Source organism: Rhipicephalus microplus, chromosome 1, assembly GCF_043290135.1.
Source record: "Rhipicephalus microplus isolate Deutch F79 chromosome 1, USDA_Rmic, whole genome shotgun sequence".
Classification (NCBI taxonomy): domain Eukaryota; kingdom Metazoa; phylum Arthropoda; class Arachnida; order Ixodida; family Ixodidae; genus Rhipicephalus; species Rhipicephalus microplus.
In genome coordinates this window covers 279451642-279475856 of record NC_134700.1, presented here as the reverse complement: position 1 = coordinate 279475856, position 24215 = coordinate 279451642, and the positions used below count along the sequence as shown (strand labels likewise).

The following is a 24215-nucleotide window of genomic DNA, read 5'->3' as shown; positions in this document are numbered from 1 at the left end:
CAGACGTTAATATCGCGTCACAACTAGACGAACGGCTAAGTTTAGGTGGCCAGCCGATACAGAGCCACACTAAAAACTTCTAGAAGAGATGCTTGTTGATCTGTTTCTACACCATCTTGGTCAGCGACTAGTCTGCCTAGCAGGGCAAAATCCTGCGCTTAAATCCCCCTCGTGTCTCCTCGCTCTCTTCCTTGGGGACAAGAGATCTCTACCTGGGTCCAATCATGCACGTTTAATTGAGGGGAAACTCCGCCCCAAAATATTTTGACCCCACCCCTTTTTAATAGGGAGAGGGCCCGCAACTAGCGAGAGTGACAACCTGTCGGGTTGTTGTCATACGGCTTGGCCACCAGAGCGTTTCCCACGCTTTTCTCCGTGGGAATGGTCAACCACTTAGCTCTCAGCCGGGCGTCTTGTAGTCTAATCCTTGTACGGGGTATACCGCGGCCTTCTACGACCTTGCAGACGTCGCCACGGTTACAAAAGGATTAACTGTCGGCGGCGACGTTCTAAGGAGAGCACCCCAATTTTGCACTTATCGGTTCCCTTTCATGTGCCGCCGTTTCTCACGGTCAGTCGGGGAGTACGGCGCCCGTTAATTGCCGTGACGCGGTGTCGCCGAAAATAGCCGTCCGTGACATTGCCCCCCACTTTCAGAATGTTATTCATAACATTTGCTCGCACGGAGGGGAATTTTTCCGACAACAAGGAACAAAACACCACCAACAAGGGAGGCATGAGGACTGTCCCTCTCATACACAACATAAATAGGCAGAGTGCATCAAAGTAACAACAAAAGGAAAAACAAACAATGGTTAGAGTACCAGCTTCATTTACACGCAACAATATCAATGCGCCATACAAACAAGAAGAGGAAATAGCCGTGTACGGCAGCGATCAATACAGAATACACTGCACGAATGTATACTACCAAATAAAACGGAACAGGTGCGCTCCTCAACTGTAGTGCAATCCTTCAATGTGCATTACAGCAAGTAAAAACAACCAATGCACCAAGCAACAAGAAAATAACTCAAAATACACTTCTTATACAATGAAATACGTACATACAAACAGAAAACAACCGACGAAAGGAAAAAAAAAAACATGATCATAGACCTCAAGAACTATGCGCGCAACGACAACTGTACCGGGTCACGCCAATCTTAATCAATTTACGAAATCATTCGGTTTATGCTAACATCTTCCTCCTTAAATGCCAATTCACGCCATATCCACATGACAGTGAAGGCATGCGACATAACACTAAACCTATGAACACTAGAAAAATAACACATTTTCTTCGTTTTTACCTTTATGCAAATTTTCGCACAATGATTAAATTACTTCGATGCTATTTTTCAGCCTTTGGTTCGGCGATTTCCCTTTTAAAAAAAATTACACCGCATCACGTAACTTCCAAAATTTAAAAGACTTGAATACACATCTTGGCGTACAACTGAGTAACAATATTTAACACGCCTGTGCAAAAGTTACTAGAACTGACCGTTCCCCCTTTCTCAACTAGATTCTTTTGAATCGCACACGATGAGGTCGCGGTCCCGGCGGTTTTCCATCAGGCCTGAGGCTACTAAACACACGAACGTTAGGCTGTGTTTTGCCGTCACGCCTCATTCTGCACTTCGGCCGGCTTTCTTCGGTAATGTGAAAGGGGTACGAGAAGCAGGGGGGAAGCCTGTGCCATTTTTCTTTTGTGTTCTCCCCTATGCGGTATTTAGCCACTCTGCCCTTTCGACTCTGACCCTTCGGCAAAGGCCGCTTTCCCGAATTTGTCGAACTGAACCGCACGCTGCGTTGGGGTGGCGTACCTCGTTTCCTCCCTCTACACCTGGCTCGCCGCTTGTGCTTCCCTGAACGCCACCATTGACGTTGCTTGAAACGGACTAATGGCCTACCCTCTCGTCTTTCTTGCGACTGAGAGGGACCTGTCCTAGACCTGCGCAGCGCAGTGCGCTTCCGCTTCTTTCGTTTTCGGCGATGTTTGCTTGCCCCCTTTCTCTCGATGCCATCACCAAGTCGCGTCGGGAACTGAGGGGTTGGGAAGCTCGTTGGAGCTTGTGCTACATTTTTCCCCACGCTCAAACATTTTGAACTCGGTGTCATGACGGACTGCCGGGCCAAATTATCTTTGTTAACGCTGATAGAATCATTAACTGGGCCCTCTCCGATGGCATCGCTGCACTCCTGAAGCGTCGCGTTCTCGCTGTGTTTAGCCACTGTGCTAACCCTATCTGCATGTGACGATCTCGAGACGTCCTCTCGAGGCATGAGGATGGTTTCCAGCTTACTGAGTCCATTAGGGCTGCTGGCACACACCTCATCCTCGCTAGGACCGTTTTTTGATACTGTCTCTACCTCGAGACCGGCCAAGGCCTCGTTCTCTACATCATTTATATGGCTGCATTCGAGAATATGCGGGCCCTTTTCTAGCGCGATTTCTGGTTCTGGCGTTTCATGACGCGCTTCAATGTCCAACGCTTTCCGACGCGCCTTGCTTTCAGACTCTTGTCTGAGCTGCTCTTCTTTTGTCCAGACAGAAGTTCCGAACATCCGGAGCATATCTGCCTTAACTACCTCGTTGTTCGCGTTCTGCTGACTGAGTCGCGCAACAGCTTCATTTGCCTCGCAAGGCAGAACCGTGAGTAGCCCTTGACACCATGTGTCTCGCTGAAATGACAGTTTCTCGCCGGCCTCGCCGTGCTCACTGCTGGATCGGCTCACCCTGCTACCCTCACTGAGGCGAATCTTTAATTGCAGTAACTGCACTTCCCGTTCTCCGGCTTCCCTTGCCGCTTTCCTTGCCGCTTCTCGTTCTTTCGCCCTTTCTTTGCGCTCTCTCTCCTTTTCTTGGTGCTCTCTCTCCCTTTCTTTTTCTCTTTTCTCCCGGGCCCGTGCCCGCTCTTCTCTGGCTAACGCCTGTTCCTGCTGCTCCTTAACCCATTGTCTCAGTTCGGCGCTCTCGAGGCCTAACTGTTTACCGTACGCGATCCACTTATCAAAATCCATACACTCCATGCTGCAACTGTCACTATAATGCCACTATAAAAACAGCGCAATCATTGCAGGATGCAACCGCTTCAACTGTGCGGCTCTATCACCACGCTGTCCGCACGGTTCTCGTTCACCCCTCACTGTCCTACTCTTGTACGGAACGTCCTGTCTCGCGGACGCCAGTTTTGTTACAAGCTGCCACTCAAGCGTCGCCAGCGCGAAGTCGGCGACGGGAATGACAGCAGGTTGGTTCGTTCCGCACGCAAGCAGAGACAGTGAAGAGATCAGAGACGTGAGAAAACAAAACAACTTTACTCTAGTGATATTGCAGCACACGGGATATAATACAACACTTCAATACAACTAACAAAGCACATCAACACTTGATGCAACTAAAAAATATATACAAAGCAATAAATCAGCTTACGCGAGAGAACTATCACAAACTACACAAACTAACAACAATAGAAATACGGAGTAGAAAGTTCGAAGATATAAACAGGTGAAGGCATACGTGTGATGACCGGCAGCGTTGTGTCCCCGACGATCGGATGCGAGAAGTCGAAGAGAGTTCTGGCACGACTGCGATGTCGGCGGTGTTGCAACGCTGGTGGCTCCGGGAGGCTAGTGCTTGCAGGTAACTTCGAGCAGGTTGAGCTAACTCGAGGCGAAGTCCCGATGTCTACGTTGCAGACGTTAATATCGCGTCACAACTAGACGAACGGCTAAGTTTAGGTGGCCAGCCGATACAGAGCCACACTAAAAACTTCTAGAAGAGATGCTTGTTGATCTGTTTCTACACCATCTTGGTCAGCGACTAGTCTGCCTAGCAGGGCAAAATCCTGCGCTTAAATCCCCCTCGTGTCTCCTCGCTCTCTTCCTTGGGGACAAGAGATCTCTACCTGGGTCCAATCATGCACGTTTAATTGAGGGGAAACTCCGCCCCAAAATATTTTGACCCCACCCCTTTTTAATAGGGAGAGGGCCCGCAACTAGCGAGAGTGACAACCTGTCGGGTTGTTGTCATACGGCTTGGCCACCAGAGCGTTTCCCACGCTTTTCTCCGTGGGAATGGTCAACCACTTAGCTCTCAGCCGGGCGTCTTGTAGTCTAATCCTTGTACGGGGTATACCGCGGCCTTCTACGACCTTGCAGACGTCGCCACGGTTACAAAAGGATTAACTGTCGGCGGCGACGTTCTAAGGAGAGCACCCCAATTTTGCACTTATCGGTTCCCTTTCATGTGCCGCCGTTTCTCACGGTCAGTCGGGGAGTACGGCGCCCGTTAATTGCCGTGACGCGGTGTCGCCGAAAATAGCCGTCCGTGACAGCCTCTGACCCCTGAGTCAGTGCAAAGCCGTGTTGAGTGCGGCGAGACTTTTTGAATGAAGATAGATAAATACGATTCACTAAGAAACAGAAGGCTTTTGCCTCCTAGACTTCTTAGGCGAATGTGTTGGAGACTGTGCATCTGCTCTGTGTCCCTTTGAATGTGCACACAGTTCTGGCTTATCACAATCTGCAGCCCGATTTAGTGCAACATATGGCCTCACTTGGCGTGTCCTGCACGTACTCAAGGCGAGAATCGACAAAAAACGGTGTTTACGAAGGGGGTGCTAAAAACAAAGACCCGTGATTGTAGAGCTCGACACGTCTTTACTCAATAAAGTGGTAGCTCCGAATCCCACTTCGCCGTTCACTTCCTCTCGTCCCCGTACCTACCACCAAGACTACTCCCTACTAGTCTATTTTCAGCATCATCCGAGGGGGAGAAAACGAAACGTCTGTCAGTCATTTTGTGGCTTCCATTACGCACAGTTTTTGCACCGGCCGGTTCACCACGTGGCCTGTAGCCAAACGTACGGAGCATGCTCTGGCTACCCCGTTTAGTCCGGGATGCAGCGACGTCACTCGCCCGGGTTTTCAGAACTCCAGAGAAGTGTTCTCTTCGTGCACTATCACAACGTTGCCTATGCTAATCGGTGAGGAACCTTGTTCCGGGCGACAGTGCGTTGATCGCAGCTGCAGTAAGTAGGCACTTTTTCATCTTCGCCAAAGCTCCATGCCGATCCGCTTCCGGTACTGCACTCGTCGTTGTAGCTCAGCGTGAGTTGACGTCTCTGCTGTGACACCCGGCTCCGACATCTCGATGGCTCGTATTCCGAGCAGAAAGTGCGCCGGAGTTAAAGGCTGCAATTCATTGGGGTCATCCTCCAGGTAGGTCAGAGGTCTGCTATTAATGACGGCTTCAACTTTGCATAATGTTGTCGTGAGGCCTTCTACATCAAGGCTGGTACGCCCTAAGCGCTTCAAAGCGTCTTTCGTAGTTCGGATGAGCAGCTCACACCATCTACTCCATCAAAGAGCTTCCACTGTATGCGCGCAGTGGCACCGTACTCTTAAAACGCAAGGATGACCGCTTTGAAGCTCCGTGCACAAGAACGAAATGTTAGGGCGTTGTCCGAGTACACCACGGCTGGAACGCCTCGCCGTGCAACAAACCGACGAAAAGCGAGAATCGTGGTCGCTGTTGTCTTGTCGGAGGCAAGGTCGAGGTGAATAGCTCGTGTCACGGCCAATGAAAATATCAGTACGTATGATTTGTTCGAGTTTTCAGTCGTGCGAACGTAAAGTGGCCCACAATAGTCGATGCCAACAACCGTAAATGCTTGAGCCTCTGTTATTCTATCTGGTAGCAATGGTGCTACTGGAGCATACGCTGCAATCAGTCGTCGTTTCCGGCACGATAAACACTGGGAAAGCACATTCTTTACTGCCTTCCTTCTCTTCAGCACCCAGAATCTTGCCCGGAGTTCGGTCAGGGTGTGCTCGATGCCACCATGAAGAGTGCGGGCATTAGCAGCTTGCACAATCATTGTGGTCAACTTGGGTTCTGCGGGCAACAGAATGGGATGCCGGATGTCAGGGCTGACGTTAAGCAGGTCGAGCCTGCCACCGACACGGAGGAGTCCATTTGTAACCAGGAATGGTGCTAGGCGAAGGACCGATGACGTTGATGGCAGCCTCTTCCCTTTCTCAAGAAATCGTATTTCAGCTCCGAAATACTACTCTTGCACGAGTCGAAGCCAATAACGCTCGGCCTCTGCAAGTTCTAAAGTCGTGAGCGTTCCACTGTGGGGAGAGCTCCTTGTCGAAGCATAGTGGACGAATCACTGCACGAAAGCAGTAATGCGCAAAAGCCTATTCAGTGAGCTGAAATCTTCCGCATGCACCATTGATGTCCTCGATGAAACAATCGATGGACAGATCGTCGTGGCTATCTCAAAGAGAGGCTCAATGTTTCTGTCGTTCGGAAGGTCACCCAGCTTGAAACTAGGAATCAGTCCTAGCGTCGAGAGCCAAGGGGAACCGTGCCACCATTAATCTGACTGCAAGAACACCTTTGAAGACACGCCGCGGGTGAGTAGATCGGCAGGATTCCCACCGCTGCTGCAACCGCCCAGGTGTCGGGCTTTGTGAGGTTGCATACCTCGGACACATCATTGCTGACGAAAAAATCTCGATTCGTTGTTTTTGCTCGAATCCAGTGAAGGGCGACGAGGGTGTCGGTCCAAAAATGAGCGGATACTAGCTTGAGAGGTGGCACGGACCGTACGTACCCAGATAGCCGTGCTCCACTAACGCAGGCAATCAGCTCCAGTCGAGGCAGGTACATTGTCTTGAGTGGAGCGACGTGACTTCGGCTTATGAGCATTCGTTTGACACATGCCCCGTCGGCAGAAAGTGGCCGAACGTAGATGCACGCACCATAAGCCTTAGAACTGGCATCAGTAAATAAATGCAGTTCAAGTGACAGCTCTGCGCTGCTGCCGTGCATAAACATGTAGCGAGGTATCTGTGCCTGGATATCTGGCAACTCGGCGCACCACGCGTTCCATGCAGCTTGTACTTCATATGGCAGCGCGTCATCCCAGGAGTGCTTCCGCTTCCACAAGTCTTGTAAAATCAGCTTCCATTTCACGGTGAATGCGGAAAGATGACCAAGCGGATCATAAACTCGGGCCACTGTTTGAAGGATCGTGTGCTTTATGGCCAATCTGTTTGTGGCAAAGGAGGCTGCGTTGCGCACTGTAAACGCGATGGCATCGCCTTCACGTTCCCACGGCACGCCCAAAACCTTCATGAGATGGTCATCTCCGGCTTCAGTCTCAATGACCACGTTATCTTCGAGAAATTTCTGCTTTAGCAGGTCGGAGTTTGATGCCCATTTTCGTAACTCCATGCATGCTTCAGCGAAAATGGTGCGTGTTTCCTTGTACACAGTCATGGCTCATTCCGCTGTAGACGCACCAAAGATGAGGTCATCCACGTAAAATGCCTTATCCAGGAGGGCCACCGTCACGGAAAATTTTTCCTGACATGACACAAAATGATGGCGTAGCTTGGCAGCAAGCAAAAAGTTCTTGTTGCTGCTTCGAAAGGAATCCTAGTCATCCGCCATGCGACAATGGGTGGGCTGGGATATTCCTTGGTTGGCAGTTACTGAACCTTTAGAAAACGTAATAAATCGCGGTCGGCTGGTCGAATGAGCATTTTAAAACAGGCTTTCTTGATATCTGCCGCAAGAAACACTGGGTAGCAACGAAAGGACAGCAATAGTTGCACGATGTCAACACCAAGCTTCACCCCTTTCGACAAAACTTCATTCAGGCACGGTTTTCCTATAGACTACATGAGACGACGCGTCAGAGACAACACGGAGCTTGGTTGTCACTGCATCTCAACGGATCACATGATGCGGCATGTAATAAATATTAGGGCCTGGAATCTGCTCTTCATCAACTCTTTCTGCATGACCATCCTTGAAATAAACAGTGATGGCTTCGTCGTACTGTTTCAGCAGGTCGGCTTGTTCCCTGAATCGGTTCAGCTGCAGATTTATTCGACGGGCTGCAAGCTGTATGTTGTCACTACCGGCAGGAATACCAGGCTTTTGCATCATCAGAGGCACTTGGTAATGACCAGCTTGCTTGCTCAGACAGTGTTCAAATTTGTCGAGGTCTGGGTGGTCTTTTACAGTACTTGAAAACTGGTTCTCAGTACCAATAGTGTCGAGGCGCCCCATAGCCGATTCATCGCACTCTTGAGGGGAACCATGAGCCGATAAGAAAAGGACACTAGTTGCTGTTGCTTGGTAGAGTGAGCTAATGCCCTGCACAGTCCACCCGAACGACGTTTTCAGGGCAGCTCGTTGAGGCGATCAGTTTTTCCAGTGGCTATCTTGCAATGAGCGTTCGAGCCAATTAATATTGTCGCGACGTGAAAATAACAGGATACAGGACGACAGTGTGACCAGGAAAAACAATGTCTACATTAACAGAACAAAAAAGCAGCCGCTTCGACGTCGTCTTCCTCGGAAGAACCGTGGTTGACGTCCACGCTCATCACTTCGTCGTCCTCTGTCTTCTTGCCCGGCCTTTAGCCGTGGCTTAGCCTCCCACTCAAGAAAGCATCGTCCCGATGCTTTATAATCAAAGTGGTTTGTACTCGTTGGAAACACATGAGTTCATTCGGAGAAATAAAGCTTCATCCGAACCACGTGCACAACTTCTGGAGCACACATTTGACGCCTTAAGAAGTGCGCAGTATCAGAAACAACCTCATAATTAGTGTCACTGAGACGTCATAGAACTTTATAGGGCCCGAAGTACCGTCTTAACAGTTTTTCTGAGAGTCCACGGTTCCGAATAGGAGTTCATATCCAAACTTTCTCTCCTGGCTTGTATGAGACTAGTCGGTGACGAAGCTTGTACCGTCTTGACAAGAATCGTGGTCCTGCTGGCGACTAATACGTAGGCGTGCAAGTTGTCGGGCTTCTTCGGCAAGCTGGGGGATATAATCAGCATCTGTTTCGACGTCTTCGCACTCGTGTGGCAGCATAGCATCCAGCATATAGATGACTCCATGACCACGAAGAAGGCGGAATGACGTTGTTCTTGTTGTTTCTTGATGAGCCGTGTTATAGGCGAACGTGACATACGGCAAGATTTCGTCCCAGTTTTTATGCTCCACATCGACGTACACGCAGAGCATATCCGCAAGTGTTTTGTTGAGACGCTCCGTAAGACCATTCGCTTGCGGATGATACGCCATTGTTCGCCGGTGGGATGTGCCACTAAGTCTTAAGACTGTCTGTAATAGCTCGGCTGTGAATGCAGTTCCCCTGTCAGTTATTACCACTGACGGAGCGCCGTGCCTCAGCACCACATTCTCCACGAAAAATCGGGCTGCTTCACTTGTCGTGCCCCTCTCCAGAGCCTTGGTTTCGGCGTAACGAGTGAGGTAGTCGGTGGCTACTATAATCCATCTGCGACCTGCTGATGAGGTCGGAAATGGGCCCAAAAGATCCATTCCGACTTGAGCGAATGGAATAACAGGCACGTCAATAGAATGGAGGAGGCCTGCTGGTTTGACGGGTGGGACTTTTCTGCGCTGGCAATCAAGGCACGTCCGAACATAGGGATGAACGGTCGCCGTCAGTCTTGGCCAGTAGTATTTATGCCTCAGTCTGCACAGCGTACGCGTGTAACCCAAGTGGCCGGATGTTGGTTCATCGTGGCATGCCTGTAATACTTCACTCCTTAAAGATGTTGGGATGACGAGTAAGTAGTCGTTTCGGTGCGACGTGAAGTTCATCTTATACAGGACGTCGTTGCGCAAGCAAAATGACGATAGCCCTCTCGCAAACACTCTAAGTACAGCTGAAGTGCGACCCTCCAAAAAACGAATTATGGGTTCCAGTTCCGGGTCGTCTCGTTGCAGCTGTGTGACAGTAGCCGTGTTTACACTCCGACAAAGGCTGTATGGTCATGTTCTGCCGGCGCAGGTTCGTATGGCACACGAGAAAAGCAATCGGTGTCTGAATGTCGCTTCCCCAATCTGTAGACCACCGTCATGTCAAATTCTTGAAGCTTCAGGCTCCAGCGCGCCGACAGTACTAAAGGCTCTTTCAAATTTGTCAGCCAGCAAAGGGAGTGATAGTCGCTGACAACATTAAAAGGGCGACCATACAGATATGGACGGAATTTCAAAACAGCCCACACTACCACAAGGCACTCTTTTTCCGTGGTAGAATAATTTTCTTCCGCACGTGAAAGAGTTCTGCTCGCGTAAGCAATTACTCGTTCGGCGCCATCCAGCCACTGCACGAGTACAGCTCCTAAGCCTACATCGCTAGCGTCGATGTGCACTGTTGTCGAGGCGTCATCATCAAAGTGTGCGAGGACTGGTGGCTTCTGAAGATTTTGCCGCAGCTCGTCGAATGATTTTTGCTGTTATTCATTCCATACGAATGCGACGGCTTCTCTGGTAAGGTGGGCCAATGGTGAGGCGATGCGCGAGAAGTTCTCAATGAAGCGTCGGTAGTACGTACAGAGTCATAAAAACTGTCTGACCGCCTTTTTGTCAGTTGGCGCTGGAAAATTCGTAACGGCAGCTATTTTTTCAAGGTAAGGCCGCACACCTTCACTGCTGACAAGATGCCCCAGGAACAGAAGCTCTTCGAAGCCGAAGTGGCATTTTTCTGGCTTAGGTGTTAGTCCGGCGGAACGGATAGCTTGAAATACTGAGTGCAGTCGCATGACGTGCTCGTCGAATGTGGCAGAAAATACGATGACGTCATCTAAACACACTAAGCACGTCTGCCACTTGAAGCCTGATAGTACGGTGTCCATTAGCCGCTGAAACATGGCCGGTGCTGAGCACAAGCCAAATGGAAGTACCTTAATTTCAAAAAGGCCACCAGGTGTCATGAAAGCTGTTTCCTCCCGGTCTCTTTCATCGACTTCTATTTGCCAATAACCACTCTTTAGATCCATCGACGAGAATTAACGCACATGCTGTAGCCGATCGAGTGAATCGTCGATACGCGGAAGTGGGTAGACGTCTTTTTTGTCACCTGATTCAGCTTGCGGTAATCCACGCAGAAACGTAAGGTGCCGTCTTTTTTCTTCACTAATACAACAGGCGAAGCCCGAGGGCTTTTCGACGGCTGAATAACGTCATCTTTAAGCATCTGTCACACCTGGTTTTCGATGGCTTCACGTTCCCGCGGAGCTACCCGGTACGGGTTTTGCCTGATGGGTCTGGTCATGTCGTCCGTTATAATTCGATGTTTTGTCAGTGGCGTTTGATGGACCCTGGACGTCGAAGAGAAACAATCTTCAAACTGGTCAATAAGCTGCAGGATACTTTGCTTCTGCGCCGGCAGCACACTTGGGCCAATATCAACATATATAGGTACGGGGGGCAGATCAGTTGAATTATCTTTTTCAAGAGTTGGCAGTCTGTCATCTCGGTGAGCTCTTCCATGTACGCGACTGCCATGCCCCTCGTTAGATGTTGGCGTTCAGAGCCGAAGTTTGTAATAAGGATGTGCGTGTGTACGCATTTTATGCTCACGATGCCTCTTGCGATAGATAAACCATGGCTGAATAGCATGGCTGAATAGCAGCAAAGGTTTACGTCACTGGTCTGTACAGGGCCCATCCGAAACTTGACCTGAGGCCATCCAAAATATAACCGATCTTTAAGGAATGTTGATAACGGCGCTGTATTCACACAGGAAGTCCATGCCCAAAATCAGGTCTTTGCAGCACTTCGATAAAATTATGAAAGTAGCGACGAAATCTGAATTGCCGATATTAATTCGAGTGATAAATTCGCCCGTCCGCGTCACCAATTGACCCCCTGCGGTTCTTATGTTCGGGCCCGTACATATTGTTCTGACTTTCTTTAGGCAGTTGGCGAGTTTACGGCTGATAATCGAGAGGTCCGCGCCAGTATCTACCAGCGCTGTTACTGAGCGTCCGTCTATGCAAATGTCTAGATTGGCGCTTACAACTTCCGTTGATGTCGGTGGCGTCGTATCGTCCTTGGTATCGTCCGTCGTACGATCCGTAGTATCATCCGTCGCATCGTGTCTTAGTCAAGATGTTGGGGTAGCATCTCCATGGACGGAAACCTTCCCCCCAAAGGTCGCTGCTGTTAGTTTCCCCGACGAGGGCTAGGGGATCTGCCCCGGACCACCTTGGCGTAACTGCGCTGCTGCGGCGAGTTAAGTGCAGGTGAAGGAGAGCGGGGTCGGAGCAATGCGGAAAACATGGCTGGCTTAGTCCGCAATGGAAGCAAAGTGGTCGACGGTCGACGGTGCGCCACAAGTCCGTCTTACGAATGAATGGCCGACTGGTGGGCATTCTTTGCGACCAAGATGCAGATGTTGGCGGAGTGTACATCGGCGCCGTTTGCATAGACACGTTAGACTGTGGATACGGCAGTGGTGGATTCGAAGTTTGGGTCCACGGTTGGTTGTAAGGCCCTTGGCTGACGTCGCGATAAGCCAGTGGTGTCGAGTTGTGCGTCACTGGAGTAGGTCGACGCCCGGCTGGTGTGTAGCTTACAGACCGCTGGTCTGAGAGCGATTCGGGCAACAAAAATGCCTGGTGGAGTTCTTGCCGCTCAACTTCTGCAACGCAAGCCACGGTATTTTCTTGCGGAGTCACAAGGAGGTTTTGGACCTCGTCCCGAACGACCTCACGAATGAGCACACGCAGAGAACACTCACTGCTGGCAGTCAAAGAGAGAGGCTGGGAGATGTGTTGTTTGGTTGGTCGTGGTATCGGCACCGTTGCTGCAGTGCTCGCTCGATTGTCCTCTTTGATAAATTCCGCTACGCTTGTAGGCGGGTTGCGTAAGAGACCGGCGAACAGCTCTTCCTTGACGCACCGCCTCAAATGTCGGAGTTTTTTACCTTCAGATATCTCGGGGTCAGCCCGCCAAAATAGGCGGGCCATGTCCTCCGCAAACATGGGGACGCTCTTGTTTGGTTTTTGTATGTGAACCTCGATGAGCTGCAGAGCAGAATCACGGCAGTCAATGTTTGCGAATGTCCCGAGAATTTGTTGCCGAAATTCATCCCACGAGGATAGCGTTGACTCAGGATTCTCGTACCACGTACGAACGCTCTCTGCCAAAGCAAAGTAGACGCGCGATAGCTTTTGTTCAGTAGGCCAGCGGTTGGCCTTGGTGACTCGCTCATACTGGGCTAACCAGTCCTCAACGTCTTCATATACCTCACCGTGAAAGGTCTCGGGAATTTGAGGCTGATGATCAGTAAGCTGTGAAGGACCTCCAGTAGCCATTTCTCCAGGCGTGGTGTGTTGCTGGAGAAGTTCGAGGGGGATTGCCTCCGGACTAAGGCCTCGCTGTCGGCGACTGTAGCGGTGGACAGGAGTATCCACTGCAGGAACGGGTCGCGGTGGCGGACTCGATGTGCCAGGGCGCAGAGGTGTCCCAAGCATCAGTTGGAGAAGTCCAGCACCTACACCAATGTCGCGACGTGAAAATAACAGGATACAGGACGACGGTGTGACCAGGAAAAACAAAGTCTGTATTAACAGAACAAAAGAGCAGCCGCTTCGACGTCGTCGTCCTCAGAGGAACCATGGTTGCTATTCATGCTCATGACTTCGTCGTCATCTGTCTTTTTTTCCGGCCTTTAGCCGTGACAATGTGCTGACGTCTTCTCGGTGCCAAGTTTCAGGGTCAAACATGTCAGCAGCATCATACCCCCGGGCGCTCAACAACTCGAGCACTTCACTGTTTAGTGGTGGACTTGTAACCGTGCACACTTCGGTGACTTCCATTGCTTCCAATGTGACGGTGCTGCCATTAAATCGTCCACGCAGCGTGACAGAGACGCGTCGACAACGTAAAGGATTCCGTGGCTTGGCATTTCCAAACGTTACTAATGACAGCTCTTCCGTGCAATGACTTGGCAACGTCGGTGCGAATGAATGAACGCTGGCTGCCGCTGTCAAGCATCACACGCACCAGGAGCGGTCGGGGTCTGCTCTCCACCAAAACACGGCCCGCCTGAAGAAGCATTGACCTGGCTTCTTCAACACCGGTTGACGCCAGTTACCGTCGGTTATGTAGAGCCGGACGAGCCGATCGGTAATGTTGGTGTAGGAGCAGCGGCGTGGGGACGGCTCGTGACAGCTCACAAAAGACCGTTAGGTGTCGGCGTTGACACGTGTTGCATGTAAGGTTCAGATAGACTCTGCAACACCGTGCGACATGATTGCGCATTCCGCACTTGTAACAGCACCGAGCGTCAAGCAACCTGGCCCGTTTCTCGTTGGCGGATAACTCGGCTGTGCACTCTGCCAGGCTGTGAGCTCGGCTGTCGCACAATTCACAATGTGTGTGTTGCTGGAGAGATTCCGTCGCCGCTAGCGCGTATGCCGATGGATTGTCCTGTGAATATCTTGTCGGCGACCTCATGTTGTCAGCTACCGTCATCGAGTTGCGCGTATACGATGGCGTCACTTTTTGCTTCCCTTCTTCACATACTGCAACCTGGATTTTCAGGAACGCTAAGATGTCGGTCGCCTTGAGCGTTCTAGCTTCAGGGGATGTGGACTCTGTTGATGTACTAGTACTACGCGTGCTGTTCTTCTTCTGTCGGTACATTGTCACCAAGACTTCTGGCAAGTACCTGATTAGCACCTGATGCAGCCCCACAGTGTACTGCTCAGGTGGTACACCAAGACCTTCAAGCGCACTTACGCGGAAACGCGCGGTGTCATACAGCACCCAAAGCTTCTCCACTTCCTTGGAAGTCCTCGCGGGCGAAAATGCAAGAAACTGGTCGATGTGGTCGTTGAATAGTAATTCTTGTTGACCGAAGCGCTCTTTCGGTATGGTAACGGCAATTTCATAGTTGTCAGCCAGCCTGATGCCTTCAACAGCTCGCTTGGCCGCTCCCGTCAGGTATGTCTGCAAAGACTTAAGTTTCTCGATGGGCAGCAACTCAGTGTTTTTGTGAATTGTGGCACTGTAATGGTGCCAGAATTCTTGCCACTGACGTAAATCTCCGGCATAAGTCGGGACTTGAAGCGTCAGAAGCGCGACCAAGTGGTAGCGGGGCGTACTGACGGGTTTAATATTGCTCAGCATTGCTGGAATTCGGTCGCTAATGCGTTTACTGACCGATGGGTCGCTGACACCGGTGGCCTGATGGTGCTGTAGCAGGAATAACTGCGCATCAGCAATCGCATACAAAATCTTCTCGTGGTATTCGGTTGCCCCCTCGACTTCTCCTTCAATAGCGTCGTTTTAAGTGAGATCGAGAATGTCCTTGTCTAGCTGGCTAGGCTCAACTTCTTTCGTCTTTAAAACGGCGACTTGCCTATTGAACTCGCGCGCTTGAGTGTCGGGGTCCTGCAGCAGTCCTGTCAGGAGCGCAATATTCCTGGAGACGCTGGCCCTGACAGTTCCACGCACCTTTCAAAGATGCTCGGTCGAAGACATCGTTGTCCAGCACTGCCCAGATCCCGGGTTTCATGGCACCAAAGCACGCGAGGTCAATAGGCAAGTCGCCGTTCCTGGTTCGATCCCTGGTTTTGGCGGCAAATGCTAAAAACGAGGACCCATGATCGTAGAGCTAGACACGTCTTTACTCAATAAAGGGTTAGCTCTGAATTCCACTTCGTCGTTGTCTTCCTCTCGTCCCCGTACCTACCACCAAGACTACTCCATACTAGTCTATTTTCAACAGGGGGCCTCATGTGTCTCTCGCATGCATAATGCGGAGCTTCCTGTTCTTATACGCAGGCTCAGAAGGCGCCTGAATTCCTCGCAAACAAGACGGCGGGGCTAGATCGTCGACCACAATGGACCATTGTGATCCTCAAATACGAAGGCACACCACTCGTTGGTGCAATTCAACTGCTGAGATGGCTGTTACAGCTGTACACACCAGCCAATTCACCGCGAGACGGGAACATGCAAGAACGCTTCGTGCAGACTTCGCAATCAAAGCTGTCAGCAGTGGCAAAAAAGAAGCATGCGACTGGTGCACGAAGTTCCTTTGTTCTTATGCTGATGAGATGAGTGAGGCTGGCACCTGTGGAAATGGTCTTTGTTTGCGATTCGCGTACATTTCATTAAGTTCACACGCCGCGTTTTGTGTGCCACGTGGAGAACGGAATGAGGACGACGAAAAATTAAGCGGAGAGCAGCGAAGCTCACGACACTCGATGTTCACGACTGCGTGCGACAGACAAGGGTGGAAGGAGGAGCGCGTCTGGCAGCAACTGATAGTGACAGATATGCCGATCTTTTGTTTTCGGTGGGGCGGAGACAAAATGGCGAGAGCGATAATCTTTACAATGGGCTTGATTACAAATTAAGGACCTTGTTTACTGTAAAAAAAACTCTTCATTGTATCCGTTTTGAAAGAAACTTAGTGAGTATACTACACAAACTATAAGGAACCGTGCTGCGAGCGCTGCATGCGGTATTTAATGTGGTAGTGCTTGTAAATATGTTAACTAAACAAAAAAAGAAGTCATGGAAGATCTCAGTAGGATAGTGGTACTTTCAGGGCCTTTTAAAGGGGTTCTCGAGGCGTCTTTGTTGTAACAAATAAGAATACCCTTCTACCGAACTTAGATACCTTCAAAAAACGTCGTTTGGACCCCCATTGTTTTGTAAAGGAGGCAGTTCTTTTTTTTTTATGGTGGCATTTAAGTTGAGGTAACCATAGTCTTATTCAATACTCGGAAGAATAAAGCTTTTATATAGCCTGCCTGTCGTATTAATAACCTGCTGTATGCTTTACAATTAACTACAATCGTATGATTGATAATGAGGTACACGAAGGTACTTTAAGTGTTCATATATTTTTTGTGTTAGGCAGAACATCGGAGCGCTTATTGCTAATATGATACTTCACAAGATATCCCCTTCAGCACATTGATCAAGCAAGCGAATGTTTCGCATTAAGGACGTTAAGAGCGGAAACAAATGTGATAACGTATTGATTCATATGTTCGACAGAGAATTTCTGACCACCCCCTCTCCGCTGAAGCTAAAAATGCCTTAAGCAGTGCCCCTGAAGTACGCATTGCGTTTTCACGAGCTGACACGAACGCCCTGCTTCGCTGCGTGATGCGCAGCTACACCCTTCAGCACTGGATCAAACCGGAACGGCGACACCAGCGACTTCACAAATGGGACCCGGAGATGAGGTTTCGCATGCCCCCTAAATTGAAACGGCAACTCACAAGTATGATCCACCGCATTCGTCTTGGTGTAGCGTACACCAGACGTTACGCACACATCATCGGTCGCAGTGACACCGGTCCTAATTGGGAACACTGTGATGTGCCAGAAACACTTGAGCACATATTTTGTGTCTGCCCAGCATACGCACGTGAACGACAAACACTGATTTCTTCTACTGAAATATATCGCAATAGGTCATTAACTGATGAGACCATGTTGGGCCCTTGGCCAGACACCAACAGTGCAACTGCGGTCACAAGAGCAGTTATAACCTTTTTGGAAACAACTGGACTATGTGCACGGCTATGAAATGTGTCTCAGCTAGAAAGAACACTACATACTCACCTCTCTATCTCACCATCGTCATTCATTAATCTTTCTTTTCCCCTTTCCCTTCCCCCACTGTAGAGTAGCAGGCTAGAGCAAGCTATCGCTCAGGCCGACCTCTCTGCCTTTCTGTAAATAAACTTACCTCCTCCTCCTCATGACCACCCCCCGAGTACGTGGTTTCACGCGCGTCGAATGCTTTATCGTTCGTGAATGCATTCGGCAACCTAAATGGTGGTTATCGAGGCCGATTCCCCCGCATCCTCTACGCTTCGGGTCAAGGGCGACGCACGTAGTATACAGCGTGGCATCGCTTTTGGGTTCTATTTACTCACAGCTCTCACATGTGTCCCAGACATTTTAGCTTACAACAACGGTTGTACTTTCTCAAAGAAACGTGCCAGTCGCTGAGAGAGATAAAGAGAGAGAAAGAGGGAAGTGACCGAGACACGTGTCCACTTTCACCTTACACACAGCAGTAAGCGGCCTCATAAAGAAAAAAACAATCTAATACGAGAAAAAAGGAAGAAAGACGAAGAGTACGCAAATACCAGGTCGCACAAACATGAGATGGTATCGGCCCGTTAAAAGCGGACGTGGTGCGTATCGCGTATCACATTCGGCGGAAAAGCCCTAAGTGTTGGCCGCACAGACAAGAGATCCCGCTATCCGCTAGAAATGAACGATGTCTTTGAAGCCGGCCTTTGAATGCGTACAGCGAGTGTGTAGTGCTGAGATATCATGTTGTATAAGTAGCTTTCAATCTGTTCGCAAGAAGAACAAAAAAGAAGAGCAGTGACATACATGCGACCACCGCCAACTTCAGATAAGCCTATGGTTAGATATACTTTTTTATCGAGAGCAGAGTTATTCGACACGGCAACGAGAGTCCCTCACTGCTGACGTCGCGATGAGCTGTATAGTTTCCGTGCAACACTGAGAAACTTAGGCCAAAAGTGGGTAAACTTTAGCATAGGTTTATAAAGAGCAGTGGTTTTTTTTTAGCTGGCTTTGCGCAGCATAAAGAAAGTGGGTTTCTTGACGTGAGTTTTTCGTCAAGATAACTATTGCTGTGGTAACTTTGATAGCTCGGTGACCAGTGGGTTATGAGCTAGTGGGTGTACGACGACATGGACCCAACCCGGGCTGCAACATATCGACTATTCGTGGAATTTTCATGGAGTCAACGGTGAAGTTGCATGGTAAGAAGATCATACCTACAGCGTGAGCTTTTTTTCCTAATTAATTCGAGCTGTGACATCTGAAATGTAGTTGCTAGTTGTTGGACAAGTATATCGAAGAAATTTCATTTATCGACTTGTACGTACGCACTTTCCCTGAGCGAAGAAAGTGTTTTCTTTCTATACACAAATTTCATGTACACTAAGCGGTTCGTCATTTCGTATAGACGAATAATGCTACCAATGTATATTCAGTTTCACGTGTATGTTATATTGAAAGCCTGTGTTCGACAAAGCTTATGACTGCCAACGCTCCCGAGCACTTATATCACTCTTGTTATGACATCTTTTGTCACAACATTTATCGAGGTAAGAGTACCTTTGTAAACTGTCGCTTAATGAGAACTGATCAATGTATATAGACAAATAATATCTGTGGCTTCACGTGCCATAATCACGATATGATAGTGAGGCACGCCGTGTAAAAAATGGCTCTGGAAATTTCGATAACGTGGTGCTTCAACGTGCTCTGGTTGCACACATTACACCGGCCTGTAGCATTTAGCTGCATCGAAGTGCGGCCGCCGTGGCAGTGATCGAATCCGTCGCCTTCCGGTCAGCAGCTGATCAACATAACCACCATACCACCTGGTTAGACTGATCGATGGAGCAGTGTTTCGTATATGTGTACTCTGTGGTTCCTGCGCGCTTCGGATCAAGGGCAATTTATAAAAAAGACACTCAGTTTTCACATGAAGGGCTAACGTGCAACACTTTGGTTTTGCTGTGTTTTTTTTTTTTTCAGATGAGACGAGTGCTGCTGGGTGATACACCACTTGATTAAGAATGGGGCGAGGCTCCACGTGGATTTCCCGGTTGCTTTGTGCCCTGGCAGCGATGCTTTTAAAACCCGGTCGAGGGTCCGCGCCTGATTGCAATGCCACCTTACCTTGGACGGTGTCCAGAGAAATCTACGAGAGCATCGGGGGTGTCACACTCGAGTTGTTGATGCGGTGTCCGGCCAACTTACACGGCTGCTCTGAAGACCTGTTGAGCTGCGAGCCTGGGGCATACGTTGCGACCTGTTCGTGCTCTTCCAACTGCAGAGTGTACAGGGACTGCTGCTGGGAAGTGGAGTTTTTACCGGAGGAGGAAGAGACCGAATTTCCGGAGATATCCTGCGTACCGGTTCAAGTCTCAGCTCGGCTGATAAAGCATGTCTCCATGGTAGTTGGGTGCCTGCCATCATGGCCGCAAGACGAGGTGAGGACAGCCTGCGAGAACGGCCCGTCGTTTAAGGAGACCTTCCATCACATACCGGTGACAAGCATCAATCACGTCACTTACAGGTGAGCCTGCATATTTCTCGCATTCGAAAGAGCCCTCCTCGTCTTCGTGCTTTAGCTGCTTTTCTCTCTCTCTTTTTTGTCATTACATGTTGTAGGTGAATAGATATCACCTGGAGTCAAGATTGACGACGTAGAAGCTCTGGACACCATCGTGTTAGCGCTTCTCTGTCATTTCTTCTATGCTACTCTGCACAGGAGTAGAAGACAGATTTGCACGAACGCAGGGACATCTTGGTGATCGAGTAGTGTTCTTGTTATTTCCTCCAAGAAGGTCTCTAACTCTGAATGTCCTTTAGGGGCTTGTTGGCTCACTTTATACATAATAATATAGTTGCTAGGGCATATATTACGCGACTGAACTGCTTTTTAAAAGGCCTAAAATAACGCCTCAAGGTACGCTGTCATCAGTGGAAACAGCGCGAAAAAATTATTTTTTTTTTCACACTGAAGTTTACTGGATTGCATACTGCATGAAACATTACCTCAAATTTACCTCTACGTTCTCAGTGTTTGTACGTAAGAGCGTGTTCACGTCACAATGAGCAAATGCTAATGCTTCCTTATTATTATGGGATTAATTAAGTGAAGTTTGAAGAACTGAAAATTTTAACGTTTCTTTTTCTACTGCACTCATGCCTTGTTATGTTAATATTAACATGCAAGCTGGCACCACTACTCTGCAGTCATGTACCCTAAATCTCACACTGCTAGAGCGTATCAAAAGGTCAAACCAGTGTTTGGAAAGGGAGGCGTTGTTTGCAAGCATTTGTTCCACACCTATTTTTATTTGTTGGAACGTTAGTGGATGCACTGCACTTCATTAGCGTTTTTTCCCCCTTTATTGCCTTTGCCTTGGAACTTCATTCAAGTTCCTAATTTTACGGAATGTTATTCCATCGTTACAGAAATGGCTTCTGCGCGCTATGCAACAACAATGTCGCGAACGCAACCTTCTGGAATGCCATGTCAACGGGACCGAGGAAAGCTATTCGAGCAATCTTGCCAAAACTTGTAACTGACGATCCAGCATTGTACCTGAGACCCTGCGTCACGGACAAACCTGATGACACGTGCGATCAACATGACGCCAGTCACATCTCAAACAAATGCAAGACCTACTACGCACCCGTCAGTGACGCGGGAAGTTCCTTCTATACCGTCCATCGCAATGTATACTGTGCCATCTGCAGCCACGCCAACTTGTCCCGACTCTCTTGCACCCAAACGAGACACGTCGCCAACTTCACTGTAGCCGTGCACAGACACCCCACTGGACACAAGAGACCAGCCTCTGCACGCCTGCCAAATCTGGCCTCTATATTCAAGCCCGTGGTTAGGACCCCGACGTGTTTCGCCCAGCACAACAGTCATTGCTACATCAAAGACGCCCCGAAACCGAAGAAAAAAGGCCTCCTACGCCGCGGAAACAAGCTTGCAAACGAAGCGAATTCATCTCACTCTGTCGGTGGCGAAAATGTATCATACAACGTACACTTCAATGTGTACAACTACGTGACGGTGATCTGCATGTCCGTGTCAATATGTTGTCTCGCGCTCAAGGTCATTGTCTTCTGGGCTTGCAAGATATCCCGAAGCTTCTCGTCCGAGTGTACACTGTGTCTCTCGGTCACGCTGATGATTACGCAGCTGCTGTACTTGCTCACAAGCTTCGTCGACGTACATGGGGTGGCATGCGTGGTTGTCGCCGTGTTTGTTCACTATGGATTCCTGTCTACCTTCTTCTGGACCGGCGTACTGTCTTACGACATCTGCAGTAGCATTACTTCTGTCAAGCTCTCGTCGGCTCGCGACAGGACTCTATCTCTCTACGCCTTGCTGTCGTGGAGCCTACCGTCAGTCGTCGTCATCTCAGCGCTTCTGGTGCATTTTTTGACTCCCGATTCTGAGTTGTCACCTAGATACGGTACCGTGGCTTGCTGGATTGGCACCCTCTGGGGTTTGGTGTTGTACTTCTTGGTGCCCATGGCGACACTTACGATCTTCTCTCTCTTCGTGTACGTGAAGACTGTATTGTACATTCGCAACATTGCTTCTGACGGTGCAGGAGTTCGTGAGGGTCAGGACGTGGATGGCAGCGTGGAATGTGAACGCAAGCGGCACCGAACTCGCATGAAGCTGTTCTGCCGCCTCGCGCTCATCATGGGAGCCGCGTGGATGGTCGCCTTCCTGGGCACGTTCGTGCCTTTCCCCGAGGTAGACGTCGTAGTGAACGTTCTCGTCGGACTGCAAGGGGTGTACCTGTTCATTGCTTTCAGGGACTACCGCTATATTTGGGCATCGATCGATGGGCGCCAAAAAGGGACTGTTAGCGGCAGCCGTGGGACCTCCCAAACCGTCGTCGCCTCATCGAAGAAAAGCTGCATCTCGGAATGATTGTGACTGTCAGAAAAGGTGGGGCGCCAAGCTTCGCTTGCTCATGGACTCATTGGTTTCTACAGGTAGCTTGATTCATGCGTCAGTGCCCTCAGTACAACTGTCAGAGACAGTCCCTGTCAGCAGTGCTTGCACGCCTCGACGACCAGCCGCTTTCTGAAAAATTCATTTGGGAATACCGGAAAGATCGAGCTTCACGCCAAAAAGCGACGAAGGCCCTCCTGAAGTTTCCGCGATTGACTCGCCTCGTCGAACTTCTGTGACGTTTTAGTGTGTTTGTGTGTTTTCGCTTTCGTCCCACTCTCCTCCTTCTCTCATTCCCTTTTTCTTACTTTTTTCTCTCTACCATTTCCCCTTCACCAGTGCAGGGTAGCAAACCAGACACTTGCTTTCTGGTTAACTTCTTTGCTGCCTTTCTTCATACTATATATATATATATATATATATATATATATATATATATATATATATATATATATATATATATATATATATATATATATATATATATATATATATATATATATATATATATATATATCTCATCAGTCCACTGCAGGACAAAGGCCTCTCCCATGTTCCACCAGTTAACCCAGTCCTGTGCTTGCCGCTGCCAATTTATACCCACAAATTTCCTAATTTCGTCTGCCCACCTAACCTTCTGTCACCCTCTCACCCGCTTGCCTTCTCTGGAAATCCAGTCAGTTACCCTTAATGACCAGCGGCTATCCTGTCTACGCGCTACATGCCCGGCCCATGTCCAGTTTCTCTTCTTGATTTCAACTATGATATCCTTAATCCCCGTATATATATATATATATATATATATATATAGAGAGAGAGAGATGATTTATTTTTCTTTTCAACTTTGCATCATAGCTTTCATCTAAAAAATTAAACAGGCAGTGATGCGGTGTGTTGTCACAGTAGTTACAATCCAAGTGCAACCTAACCACAATCTGATACGAATAGAACATTTATATCAATATAATATGGAGTCGCGTTTGTATAGAAACCTATACGAAATTTGGAGATTATAGACACGCGCCACTAGCACATTTATAACTGACAATGTGAACATGACCCGCGACAGTAATCTAGCGACTATGGTGCTAACCCACAGGTCACGGGATCAAATATCGGCCGCAGCAGTCGCATTTGCAATGAACACGAAAATTCTCGAGGCCTGTGTGTACTTAGATATATAAGTGCGCGTTAAAGAACCGCAGTTGGTCGAATTTTCCAAAGCCTTTCACTACGGTTTTTCTCATAACGATAGCGTAGTGTTGGGACGAGAAATTCTATCAATCATTACTATACAAGATGACCATGAACGTGTCGCAGTTTAACCCATGTGCCAAAATATTAGTCTTATACCATTAAAATCCAGGCACGCGATTCTGTAGGAAGCAGTAAACATGCCTTGGTGTTTCAAAGCAACTGTTCTGAACTGCCGTTTTTTTTCTCACCTTTAAAACTAACACCGCCTTGCAGTACTCAGCCGATCGAAATACCATCGGCAAGTTCTAAACCCAATTCTGTTGCGGTACAATTATCGCGCGTCGGAATGGGAGCCTCTCTATTATCCTCTTATAATTATGCGATATCATTTCCGTGCAGCTGATGAGCACACAAGTGACAAGATAGGTCACAGGTCACGTAGCTGGCCTCCCTTTCCCTTATAAGCACAGGCACACGTACAAAGCAAGTGCATGAAACCAGGGGCTTCAAAGCAAAGCAAACCAAAACAAAACAAACAAAAAATGCAGCGTCATACTCCAAACAAAATATTAGGGCCATAAGGCTTCCACTTGGAAGATATACACAAATAGTTTAAAGATAATTACCCAAAACATTCAGG

The 24215-nt window shown here is 48.9% G+C and overlaps 2 protein-coding genes across 2 annotated transcripts; one reads left to right on the top strand and one right to left on the bottom strand.

Annotated features, from left to right (window-relative positions):
• Positions 1-6358: 6358 nt before the first annotated feature.
• On the bottom strand, positions 6359-7300 carry LOC142767300 (uncharacterized). The gene has a single exon (XM_075868744.1). It carries the CDS (start codon positions 7298-7300, stop codon positions 6359-6361), a length of 942 nt encoding a protein of 313 aa, XP_075724859.1.
• A 12179-nt stretch (positions 7301-19479) lies between these two features.
• LOC142769906 (uncharacterized) lies at positions 19480-22645 on the top strand. The gene is made up of 2 exons (XM_075872663.1): positions 19480-19960; positions 20866-22645. Exons 1-2 carry the CDS (start codon positions 19509-19511, stop codon positions 22352-22354), a joined length of 1941 nt encoding a protein of 646 aa, XP_075728778.1. The 5' UTR covers positions 19480-19508; the 3' UTR covers positions 22355-22645.
• Positions 22646-24215: the final 1570 nt, after the last annotated feature.